Source organism: Scomber scombrus, chromosome 15 (genome assembly GCF_963691925.1).
Source record: "Scomber scombrus chromosome 15, fScoSco1.1, whole genome shotgun sequence".
In the NCBI taxonomy this organism is placed as follows: domain Eukaryota; kingdom Metazoa; phylum Chordata; class Actinopteri; order Scombriformes; family Scombridae; genus Scomber; species Scomber scombrus.
In genome coordinates this window covers 13,486,982-13,499,244 of record NC_084984.1, presented here as the reverse complement: position 1 = coordinate 13,499,244, position 12,263 = coordinate 13,486,982, and the positions used below count along the sequence as shown (strand labels likewise).

The window sequence follows — 12,263 nt, the reverse complement described above, 5'->3', positions numbered from 1 at the left end:
GTTGTTGTGTCGCTAGTCTCTTAATGCAATATACGTATGTGCCTTACAGACTAGCGGCAGCAGTTGGGCCAAAGTGAAGAAGCGAAAGAGAGGAAAAGATGAGCAGAGTGATGGACTCCCCTCCCTCCCAAGAGGTCGATGACATCAATAAGAAGCTAATAATCCTGCCTCAAGCTACCTCAGAAGGGCTCGCCAGAGCAATCCACTGCAGTCTACCCCTTCTCCTCCTCCTCCTCATACATCTCACTCTCTACATCCCCAGAAGACCACGGGTTGGGTAGGGGGAGAGGGAAGGATGGATAGTGAGGTGTTTGGAGGAGAGGGAAAAAGAGACATTTTGCTCTTCCTCACGTTTAGCTATCGATGAGGCCCACTAGGGACTGTCTGCTATTGATTGTGCCTTCTTTTCTTTGGGGCTGTGGTGCTTGTTATGGGCGGCACGTATAGGGGGCTTTGTTGTGTGTGTGTTCATGAGTGCATATATTTGTGTGTGTGTGTCTTTTTGCCTCTGGTATTGTTGTTGTCTGCAGTAATTTCAGAAGGTAAGGTAATTAGATGCTTGATTGGGGGAAGCATGAACCATTCTGCTCCCAATGGCGTCTGCATGTGTGCGTGTTGAGTGTGAGTCACCTGCAAACAGCTCTGTGCTGGCTGACACATGCATGGGGAAGACAAGCACCGGATGTTGGGTAGTAAGACAATGTCAAGATGCAGCTCAAACAGAGCAAAATGTGGTAAACTAAATGTCAAGAGAAGCCAGAGCCCCTCTCTAAATTACCTTATGGAGGACTTCTCATACTGGATGAATCATAAACACAACATGTGGCCATTACGCTGATATTACATTCAGCTGTGTGTGTTTGTTTAGACACAGACACACTTATATATCTCACACATATACACATTGACTTCCTCACAAGGGGAGAAAACCATGATGTCATCTTTTTGTGCCCTCTGTATTACAGTGCTCATTTCCAGTGGTCAAAGTTAACCAACTCATGCCACCTAGAGGTGATTTCTTCCAACTGCATCAGTTAGATGACACAGAGGATAATGGATATGTAGTGTGAATGGAGTTGCCACTACCATGATACACAGTTATGTATGAGTCAAATAACCTGATGAAATAATGCATGTCTCCTTTAATTTTATCACAAAGCAACACAACAAATGTTGCATTCATTTGCTTCACACTATATCCATGTCACATGCTAACTTGCATGCAAAAATGTTATTAATTAGTTTATATTCAGTAAATGTCTAAGTATATAATCTATGATTTCACATACATTTTTAAATCTTATCTTTCAAAAATCTTTGTTTTACAAAAAAAGGGGCGTAAAAGTCTATCACTGGATTTGCTTTTGTTTTTTATTTAATTTTTTTAATTTATTATTTTGCTTTTGTCTTCCAACTCTGGTACGTATGTTGATGTACTGTATCACCTCTCTTGATTTTCTGTGTTATTCTACAGTTATATAGTCACTTTATCAACCTCTTGTTCTCCTTCTATTCACACATCCACATGCACGTGCACACAAGCAGACACACGCACACAGACTTCCTACCCCCAGGCTGCTTTCTCACCTCTTTGGTGACATTGTCTTGGACCAGGCTGTAGAGGGGCACCACACGGCTGACTTCCAGCAGAACAGGAATGGGTGAAGGCTGTTCTCCACTCCTGCTGTTACCACTGCGGCCTCTCCCCGACACACTTCCTATCATGGCTTGGTGATGGCACAGGTGGCAACCAGCTGGACAACTGCCTTTCTCCTCGCAGCGGATCTCTACGCCATTCACCATGTCGTCAGACAACAGCTGGCTCTTCTGTAGTGCTGACAGGTAGCTGATGAAGGGAACTGACTTCAGCTCACGCCTCCCACCTCCGCCAACCCCCTGGTCTGTTGCCTCTGGTGGGGCAGGAGAGGAAAAGAAGGTGGGTATAAGGGGGTGCAGATGAAGATATACAAAGTTAACGTTATTTTAGGAAGAGGTTGGAAGAAAAACAGCCATCTCTTTCTCGCTCCTGTATTCTTTCCAAATTATAAAAAAATCCATAAAACAATTTATGAATCTCCACTTGGAGTAGCAAGAAAATTCACAGTCCCTCAGCTGCATAGAATGTCCGCATCTGGATTTACTTTTGCATGCAGCCAAGGAACAGAAGACAAAACAACAACTAATCCCTTACTGTCATCAGCTTTCATAGACAAAGGATGAATGGGAAGGGGCAGGGAGGGGGATGTCACTGGGTTATTCTCCTGAGTGTCAATAACCACTGTTTGTTGTTCTCAGTGGAGTTATGCGTGTGTGTGTGTGTGTGTGTGTGTGTGTGTGTGTGTGTGTGTGTGTGTGTGTGTGTGTGTGTGTGTGTGTGTGTGTGTGTGCGTGTGGAGGGTGGGCTTTCTTATCATTTCCTCTTTCAGAGAGACACACTGTGCGGAAAGAGGCAGCAGAAGCAGAGGATGAGAAAAAGCAGGTCAGAAATGTGTCTTGGGTGTTGAGTGTTTCATTTGGAGGACACATCAGGCCACATGTCACAGTGGAGCAGATCTGCCATCTGTGCTGATGTGGCAGATGTGTTTTTGTGTCTATTTGCTTTCCAAGAACAGTGGACACATATGTTAGTTTTCCTAATGAGTGATAAGGGATTCTTTTGAGCGACAAAAAAGTTGTATTGCATAAAAAGTGTACTAAAGTTGGAATTACTGGCTTATGTGCATGACAAATTATCAATCAGTGCTACAAAACATTTATTTGAAAATCAGTCTTTTTACTCTTAACCCTAAATATTCCCATTTGAAACACTGAGGGTCGGGTTAGGTGGTCAGAGAAACAGCCTAGACCCTGTGCTGATTCTTTAAGCTTTTTTCTCTGAAGGAAAACACCATAAGCTCTAGACATGAGACCAGATGCATAAATACACTAATGTGAAAATGTTAAACTCACCATCACACCCCCCCAATTATATACATATATACATATTGAGATTACCTATGTTGATTACATAAGCACACATGCACTTATCAGATAACATACAGACACAGAGACCAAGTAAAGGGGAAGCCCAAACCAGAAAGGAAAGGCAGCAACAGCCCTCAAGGTTTGCTAATTGAGACCAGTTAATATTAACTTTTCAAATGACCCATTTCATCTGCCAACATTTTTGATGGCAGTGAAATCAAATATCCTTCAAAGTATTCTCACTGGCAAAATAGACAACACTGTGAATGAACTAAAATAGCGTGTTTGTTAGATGTGTCTATGCAGTTTCACGTGGACTCCTGTAATATCACTTGGTCAAAAAGTTAATCCAGGACACAGAAAACTTGTAAACTTTCAACCACTAATTTGTCAAACATATACACACCAGCACATGTGCTTTACTAGGCATTTAATAGCTGAGAGAAAAACATATATAACTCAAGTGGGGACATTTCACAGACTATTCTCTAATGAATAATATTTATGCATAGGTGTCAAGGGCAGTTCCAATGTAAGCTGATGTGACAATTCAACCGCACAAATACAGATGATACAATTAATGTAAGATTGTTTTTTCCATTTTTATACCAGGTAGTAGATGCCTTTATAAAATAAAAAAGGCCTGTTGTTACTAAATGGGAGCTATTGTTTACATGTGGCAATAAATGTTGGTTTTGTTACACTGTTAACATCACAACACTGCTTTATATTAATAGGTAAGATGCGCAAAGAAGTTCTTACATCAGTCATTTCCATACTTTAAACAAACTAAGATCATATTTCATATTCTTAAATAATTAATATGTTATGGATGACAAGAATGAAGAAAACGCCTATTTGCTGAAGTCATTATTCAGAGTACATAATACTGACTAGAAACGCAACTTTATAAGAAGACTGCAAGAAGATAGATAAGGGTGTATAGCTGCACCAAGAATTAACTGAAAAAAATGGTTGTAGACATTTTTTTAGGATTACTAAGACTATGAGTACAGCGGAGACCTGCTACTGTATAGAACTAAAATATTTATTTATATACGTTATATTCAATTACCAAATATAAATAGCACATCAGTTCACTGATACTTCCAAATTCCCCAAAACAACAAGAAGGACATGATCTTCATGTCCTGAATTGTGGCTATGACCTCGGCGTGTGTGTCTGCACATACATATGTTGTGGCTGACTCCTTGTGTGTGTCTGCAAGACACTGACAAGCAGTTGAAGGGGTGGGTGGTAACTTCATGTGCAACAGTATGTAAACAGGCGCAAAGGGTGGCCCAAGAGCCCAATTACATGTACTTCTTGAGGCAACACAGACACAGAAAAAAGCTGTTGTCACCAGGGTCTCACAATAAAGCCCTGTTGCTCAGGTTGGCGGTGGCTAGCCAGTCTAATTCACGCTGACCCTTTAACTCATTTAATCCTAAATTACAAATGTTTATATCTATCTAAAAATGCATTTGAGTAAAATTTGGCACTGACAAGTATTTCTACACCAAAGAGTTCACTGATATTAATAGTACACAGGGTCTTCCTTCATGTATAATCTTGTTTTCTCTACTTTTCTATTTTTTAACTTTTGGAACTTCTTCCAATTTTCTTTAAGTGTCTTTATCATGAATCTTGTTTAGAGACTGTTATAGCAGACTGCTGTAACATGTAATTTCCTTCTGGGATCATTAAAGTACTTTTTCTTCACTTGTCTGTGTTTCTGTTTATTTGTGTTTGTGCAATGTACAGTTTCATTAAAATTTGACCAAAGGCGACTCCCTTCACAAGGATAAATTAAATTGGACCACATGTATTTTTTGTGCAGTTAAGGGAGTGGCCCATCTTTATACTGTAAACTATGACAGCCCTTTGCTGTCTGTCTTTGCCTGTCACCAAACATACTGAAGAGATAAATGGAGTGAATTTCCCAGCCATTGATCTTGCACTGCCTTTGTTAATTAAAATGTCTTTGTAGACTGGTTGCAGTATAATTACTCATCAGAGACATATCCCCTCTGGCCAGGGTTATGTTGCCCAGGCAACAACAGCAAAGGTGTCAGATATCTTCCACAGCAATTTAATACAGATGTTGTTAGATATGGCTACTGTAGGCATTACTTTATAAAAAACAGCTGCAAGTGCTTGATCTACCACAGAGCTCTGATTGTAACTGGCAGTTGTTATATCTTGATCACATTACCTATTCATTTTCCACTTTTTAAAAACATCTTACAAAACCCTGATATAGCAACAGATACGTGTAAATAAAATATGTGTCTGTGTGTGAACTGTCTACAAAGCACCATTTTGATTAAACTTATATGTTATAGTATGTTATACTGTATCTTGCTATATCACAGCAGATTAACATGTTACACATATGTTAAATGGCTAAAGAAATGTTAACCTAAATGTATATCCTCATTTTCTTTCAAACTTATTTGTTTTAAAATAGTTTGACCAAAGAAAAGTAGACAGTTTCTTAGATGATTGTCCCCTCACTTACTCTTTGACACTTTGTGTGCACTGGTGCTGCCTGAGCATATTTTCTTTACTGATGCTGACATCTAGTGGAATCTCGCTATAATTACTGGCTTATGTCTGAAAACGGTTCCCATTACCCCACATCTGGATGTTTTCACATACAGCCTGTATGCAGTACTTCAGGTTTTCCCCTTGAAACTCATTTTTCTCAGGTACAGGTCTGCTTATTTGCTCACTCAACCAATCTTAGATTGGATAGTTTGTTATTTGTAGGTTAGATGGGTGAACTCATGAAAAGTCTTCAGGTTGAACATTAAAACGATTAGTTTTCTGTCAGGATAAATTATAGTATATCTAAGTAATGTTAAACACATTTGATTATGGGAGGAGTATTTGCAATAGGTGCTGTGCATGAAAATCGTCAAACTCCAAGTTGCCGACCATGACAAACTATTCGGGGCTGTTCTGTATGTAAAAGGGAATGTTGGGAATTATGCAATTAAAAGACAATGAATGATTTAGATTCTAATGTAATCTGCTCATGTTGCAAGTCAAATAACAGTGAAAGCTCATAAACTACATCTGGACTATCCGGACCATGGCCACAGGCGTGCAGAGTAGCCAATCAAAACAACCGTCAGCCTCAGAGCTGTGCGTATTGCGTAACACCCCTGTTCTGCGTACGTAACGTCGTCAACACTGCAGGCTCTGACTAGCAGGCTGCAGTAGCAGAAACACAGCACGCCCATCAAAACCTCTGTACGTTCAACCAGCTAACATTGAAGAAAAGGTAACGTCTTAAAGCAGAACTGTCAAATGAGAAACATTACGACGAGCCGCATACCTAGTTCCTGAATGCACGTTCATGAAACTCAGCCCTATTGAATGTTAAGTAACACTGTCGCGTTGTGTTAAATGACAGCGTTACCGTTTGTTGTTTTGTGGAGAGGCCTCCGATTTACCAGTCTAAAATTAGGGAGATATTTGTGTTATTCATTTTTACTGTCTACACTACAAGGTCAACCTATTTTTAAGCATCACGACGGCTCGGTTGTGTCACAGATATAACCTATAGTTAACTTGCTTATCACATTGTTTGTCATTAGCATTGCGTGAAGCGATCGTGTGTCTTTTAGCTCGCTGATAAGTAATCATTATCTTTACTGCTACTATCAACATTGCCTTGATGTTCGATTATTTTCTTCTACGTTCAAAAGCAGTCTGTGATAACTAATGTCAGCATTGCCTAGTTACTGACACGTCCTATTGACTTAAGATTGTTGTCACTTGTGTCAGTGAATGCCGTCTTTGTTAACTGGTTGCCCAACAAGTAATTAGAGTTTGCCTAGCAAATGAGCTGCAAACTAGCCGATTAAACATCAGGGTTGTGACAGTGTTTCTTACTGTATCACTTAACGTCACAGTGGCCCCAGTGACTGCATCAGATGACCATCATACAACAGTCATACAGTGCAAACAGTCATGCTGTACAGTGTACTTGCTTGCAGTCTCCCTTGCATAATCTCAGTGTCCATTTTCTGCTGCTGAAAAACATTGCAGATCCTGTATACACACAAACTCTGTGAGGCATTACAAACACGATATTCACACATGTGACCATGTGAGTTATTGACATATTTTCCTCTCAGTAGTAGTTCACATAAAATAGTAAAATGTTATAAAACATATCTTTGTTGTTTCTTTTCTCACTCAGGCAAGCACCATAATGGCAACACCTTCTTACCCACTGGACCCGGATTTAATGAGAGAGGTTCTCGAATGCCCTATATGCCTGGAGACCTACAGCCAGGATCAAATGAGACCCAAACTCCTGCAGTGTGGTCACACAGTTTGCCGGCAGTGTCTAGAGAAGCTGCTGGCCAATACTATCAACGGTGTGCGCTGCCCATTCTGCAGCAAAGTCTCCCGTATGAGCAGTATCTCCCAGCTGGCTGATAATCTCACTGTGCTCAAGATCCTAGATTGTACTACATCTTGTAGTGCTGCTACTGCTGCCCTAATGTGCAAGTCTTGCTGCAGCCGCCTACCACGACAGTACTGCCATGACTGTTCCATAGTTCTCTGTGAGCCCTGTAAAGGGGAGGGCCACCTTCATCAAGGCCATTCAGTCCACCCAATTAGGGTGGCTGCTGAACAGCGTCGTAAAGAACTGGGTGGCAAGCTGACTGCTCTGCGTAAGGTTATGGGTGAAATTCAGAAGAAAAAGACAGCTATCGAAAACATTTCCAAGTCCTTGAGGCTAAAATACCGGGCAGTGCAACAGGACTATACTACAGCTGAACTACGTCTTCAAGAGGAACTCAGCAGGTATCGACGGACTTTCACAGCTTCCATGACAGAAGTGGAAAAGCTCAATGGGCAGGTCCTGGAGGAGCAGACATATCTCCTTAACATTGCAGAGGTAAAAGTGGTGTCACGCTGTGATTATTTAACAATGCGGGTAAGGCAGAGTGATGTTGCCTTGCTAAAGGACGATGGTGGCAGCAGTGATGATGAAGAGCTGGATCTAAGGAACAGCTTGCCCACCATGTTTCAGCTGCAAGAGCCAGAGCTGGTCAGAACAGAGCATTCTAAACCTGTAGAAGTCGGCCAATTGACCACAAACACTTATACTGTCAATACAGACGATGACGAGAGTGGATTGGAGATTGCACTTGAGGGTGATATAGACAGTGTAGATGGGGCAGTAGGCGCTACAGGTGGTGCAGTGGGAGCTCCAGTGGATCTTTACCGAGATATTGACATGGTTGCTGCTGTAGAGGAGGCGGTATGTGGTTCACCTGGCAACTTTAAGTCAAAGTCTGTGGATGCAGGGGGTGGATCACCTGGAGGAGCTGGGGCGAGTGCAGGGCCCCCAGTCTGCCAGTTTGTTAAAAAAATGGGCTGTAAGGGAAATCTACCTGGCATGTTCAACTTACCAGTCAGCATTTGTGTAACAGCACAAGGTGAGGTCTTGGTGGCTGACCGTGGCAACTACCGCATCCAGATCTTTAATCGCAAAGGCTTCCAACATGAAATCCGCCGCAATGCCAGTAGCATTGACAATTTTGTCCTGAGCTTCCTTGGGGCTGACCTGCCCAACCTCATCCCCTTATCCATTGCCGTCACTCCTCAAGGTTTGATTGGGGTCACTGACAACTATGATAACTCAGTTAAAGTCTACACTATGGATGGGCACTGCGTGGCTTGCCACAAGAACCAACTGATTAAACCATGGGGCATTACTGCCATGCCATCAGGCCAGTTTGTGGTGTCAGATGTGGAAGGCGGCAAGCTTTGGTGTCTAGCAGTGGACCGCAATGTAGGTGTGGTCAGCTACAATCGACTGTGCTCTGCTGTGCGGCCAAAGTTTGTGACATGTGACACAGCTGGAACAGTCTATTTCACCCAAGGCCTGGCCCTGAATTTTGAGAAACGCCACAATGAGCCCCACCTGGAGGGTGGTTTCTCCATCGGCTCAGTGGGTACTGACGGCCAGCTGGGCAAGCAGCTCAGCCATTTCTTCGCAGAGACAGAGGACTTCCGCTGTATCACTGGCATGTGTGTGGATGCCAATGGGGATTTGCTGGTAACAGACAGCGGGAGAAAAGAAATCCTCCAGTTTCCCAAGGAGGGTGGATTCAAAATTCTCATCCAGGAAGGGCTTACCTGCCCTGTAGGAGTGGCCACCACCCAGAAAGGGCAGCTGCTAGTTCTTGACTGTTGGGACCACTGTGTCAAAGTCTACACATACATTCAGAGGAGACATTCCTCCACCTAATAGAGGAACAATCCAGTATAACTGCACATAAGTATGAGAGGTTTAGTAGGTTTGTGTTGGTGGGTGTGTATGGAAATTTGGAGAAGGTAGAAACACTGTAATCTGTCACTTCAATTTGGCTGCAGTCCAAATAATTCTCACTCCAGCTTTCATTAGTTTATTAAATGAATGTTCTAATCCTTATGTTTCAGTTTATGGCCTTCTGGATTTTAGTTATGTTACCTCAAATTAAAAATTGGCTTCTAAATTTGTTTTTGATTATGATTATTTTAATAGATCACAACAATAAAACTGATCTTGCAACAATTTACGTCAAAGAATGCTGGCACAAGTTGCCACATTAAAATTAGCCATTGATGTCAAAGCTAATGTAGGCACAAAATACAGAGGATTTCCCTTCCTCTTTTACTAGCTGCCATATCCATCATTCAGCCTGACTGTGTTTGATGCACGGCTTTTCCTGATTTGGCTCAGCTTTGCAACAGAAAAGAGGAGAGGAGGAAGAGCCAAAAATTAACATGTATTTACATATGAAATAAAGCATACCAAGGCTTCTGGCCTGTGAAGCACTTTATTGTTGACATGTCACTGTTTCCTAGAGTTCCTAGGTGTTATTAGCACAGACTAACATTGATGTTCCTGAATGCAGCTGGCAGCTTTAAAGATTACCGTGCAATTGGCTAATGGTACGTCAGTAACCCAAGTATCAGCATTCATTGAATTGTATTCAGTAACATTCAGGGAACATACAGTAAGTGTAGAATATCAAGTTACCTACAGGAGAAAGGGTTGAACTACAAAATCACAAGATTATGTGCTTTGATGGAAAGCTGGGAGATATGAGGCATGGTGATGACATTTACTGGGGTTTCTGTGGGTTTACATTTTTTACTGACATTGTCAGGAAAAAAATACTTTTTTATAGGTGTAATGGCGAAATAGGTGACACCTTTAGCTGTTAAATAAGTATTTATTTTTGTTAAAGCTGCTTTGAGGGTAGCTGAGTTTATAAATGCAAACATAATTTGGGTTATTGGTGTTTAAGTTGTTGACATCATAACATTTATTATAATTTTTTCCTGGAACTTATCAATACTGCCTAGCTAACCTGTGCACATGCTCCTTTATTCAACCTTATCCTCCTTATGCTCCTGACTTTCCAGCCACAGCCTCACTTATGCCACTACTAGGCAGGCTGAGGCAGAATTCTGCTCCAGGTCGTATTCCAGCTGCTTTGCTCAGTTGTACATTTCAGTGTATTACTGTGAGTAATTTTACTTACGATCCACAACTGTCGTGTTGACTGTCCAGTCCTACTTGAAAACATCCACAGTACCATTAATGTCGATGAAAGTTTCAGTCCTACTTCTCAGACAGCTCTTTCCATTATTAACGAAGTAGCAAAGTTGTAAAGTCCTGCAGTAAATGTCCTTTGTAACAGGCAAGGTCGCTTATCTCTGTTCTTTCTCTTCCCTATGGAAACTTTCAGAGTCATCTTCAAATTACTTTTCATTGCTATGCCAGTATAAGAAACACAGGCACCCAGACCATCAAAAATGTTTACACAACCCTACCCAAACTCAATATTTATTCCGCTTGTTTTTCTGCCCTACAAAGAGTGTGTAAGCACTTTTTGTAGGGATCGCTGGCAGGAGTGTTTAGAATAGTACTGCTAGGATAATATTGAGTGAAAACTCCAGCAACACACAAGAAACCAGGCTCTGTTCACTGCGGTGTTCAGTGTTGCTGCGTCCCTCAGGTTTTTATTCAGTACCAGACAACTTGCAACCAGAATTCTCTTGCATTGGTAGATAGAAAGACAGCAGCCATATACAGGGTTTTCCTAGTTAGTGCTAGTGTTAGTCAACACAACATTGGTCTGTATCAGCATGCATTTTATGTATTATTTTATCACATAGGTTTATTGAATTTTTGAGTCCATGTAAAGCATGAGAAAGATGATGCTTTCAGTTAAAATAACAAAAGAAGACACTTTTGATCAAAACATTTTGTGGCCTAACTATGGGGAATCAAATTAATCATTGAAAAACCCGCCCATCAGTACTGTATTAAACATATTCTGTTTCCATAAAATCAAAAAAAATGCCTGCTCTGAGAGAATACACATCTTCCAATCCAGGTTTATCATAAGAGCATCTTGCATAGTTTGAGCCTTAAAAATAAATACTTTCACAAAGCTGACCTTAACTCTGCACATGGAGCCCTATTAAACATACATATCTGAGAATCAAACTGTATCATAAGTATTTTTAATATTTATTGCTAAGAGATAAGGTGAACATATTAAGCGTCAGATGAAGTCTGTCAGTCATTGTGCATTATTTATTTCACATGATGTATTTCTTTATCTCAGCACTAAACCAATAGATTTTAATAATAGATTCAGATGCATGTCAACTTTGCCATCAACATTGCTCTTTGTTTCAGTGCTTACACTTTACTCAACTGGTTACTAATAGTAGTAATTACTAGAGAATATTCAGTCTCTTGAGAATAACAGAAAAAGGCATACAATGCTAGTAAAATCAAGTGTCCTTGTGTCAGTGTGCTGAACATATCAGTGTGTCACATTATATGAACATGTTTCATTTCGTTGGAGGAAAGTTATGTCCTTGCATTTTTCTTAGTTTATTGATTTAATACTATTAGACTACATTATTGCAATATGTCTATAAACCAAACTCTTATGTCCTTCAGGTGTTATGTCCATTGGAGGCTGTGGATTTCACAATTTGTTGGAACACATTACAGTAATGTGTGTAGTCAACTTCATGTTTGTATTGTTGATTATCTGAGTGCAATAAACATTTATGAAACGAAAAGCAGTTTTTCTTTATGTCATTGTAACCTTTCATCAAATATGTTACAACACCTTTTAAGGAGGTGCGTTTGTTCAGTCCTGGTCCTCACCAGGCCCAAAATCTTTTTTCTTCCTACAAGGTGAGCATATATGGAATAGTATTTGCTTTGAAACCCTGGTGCCAATCAACCATATCA

The 12,263-nt window shown here is 40.8% G+C and overlaps 2 protein-coding genes across 3 annotated transcripts in view; one reads left to right on the top strand and one right to left on the bottom strand.

Moving 5' to 3' along the window:
- Positions 1–12,263, bottom strand: part of LOC133995312 (astrotactin-2-like) — a 287,008-nt gene that overhangs the window by 48,364 nt on the left and 226,381 nt on the right. For both annotated transcript variants that reach the window (XM_062434657.1, XM_062434658.1), the window contains exon 17: positions 1,588–1,910. In XM_062434657.1, the coding sequence (XP_062290641.1) occupies positions 1,588–1,910 (323 nt within the window). The remainder of the gene's footprint in view (positions 1–1,587; positions 1,911–12,263) is intronic.
- trim32 (tripartite motif containing 32) lies at positions 6,162–11,992 on the top strand. The gene is made up of 2 exons (XM_062434659.1): positions 6,162–6,254; positions 7,179–11,992. Exon 2 carries the CDS (start codon positions 7,191–7,193, stop codon positions 9,243–9,245), a length of 2,055 nt encoding a protein of 684 aa, XP_062290643.1. The 5' UTR covers positions 6,162–6,254; positions 7,179–7,190; the 3' UTR covers positions 9,246–11,992.

Coding starts and splice junctions, on each gene's coding strand:
- trim32 (XM_062434659.1), top strand. CDS start 7,191: ATGGCAACACCTTCTTACCCACTGGACCCGGATTTAATGAGAGAGGTT.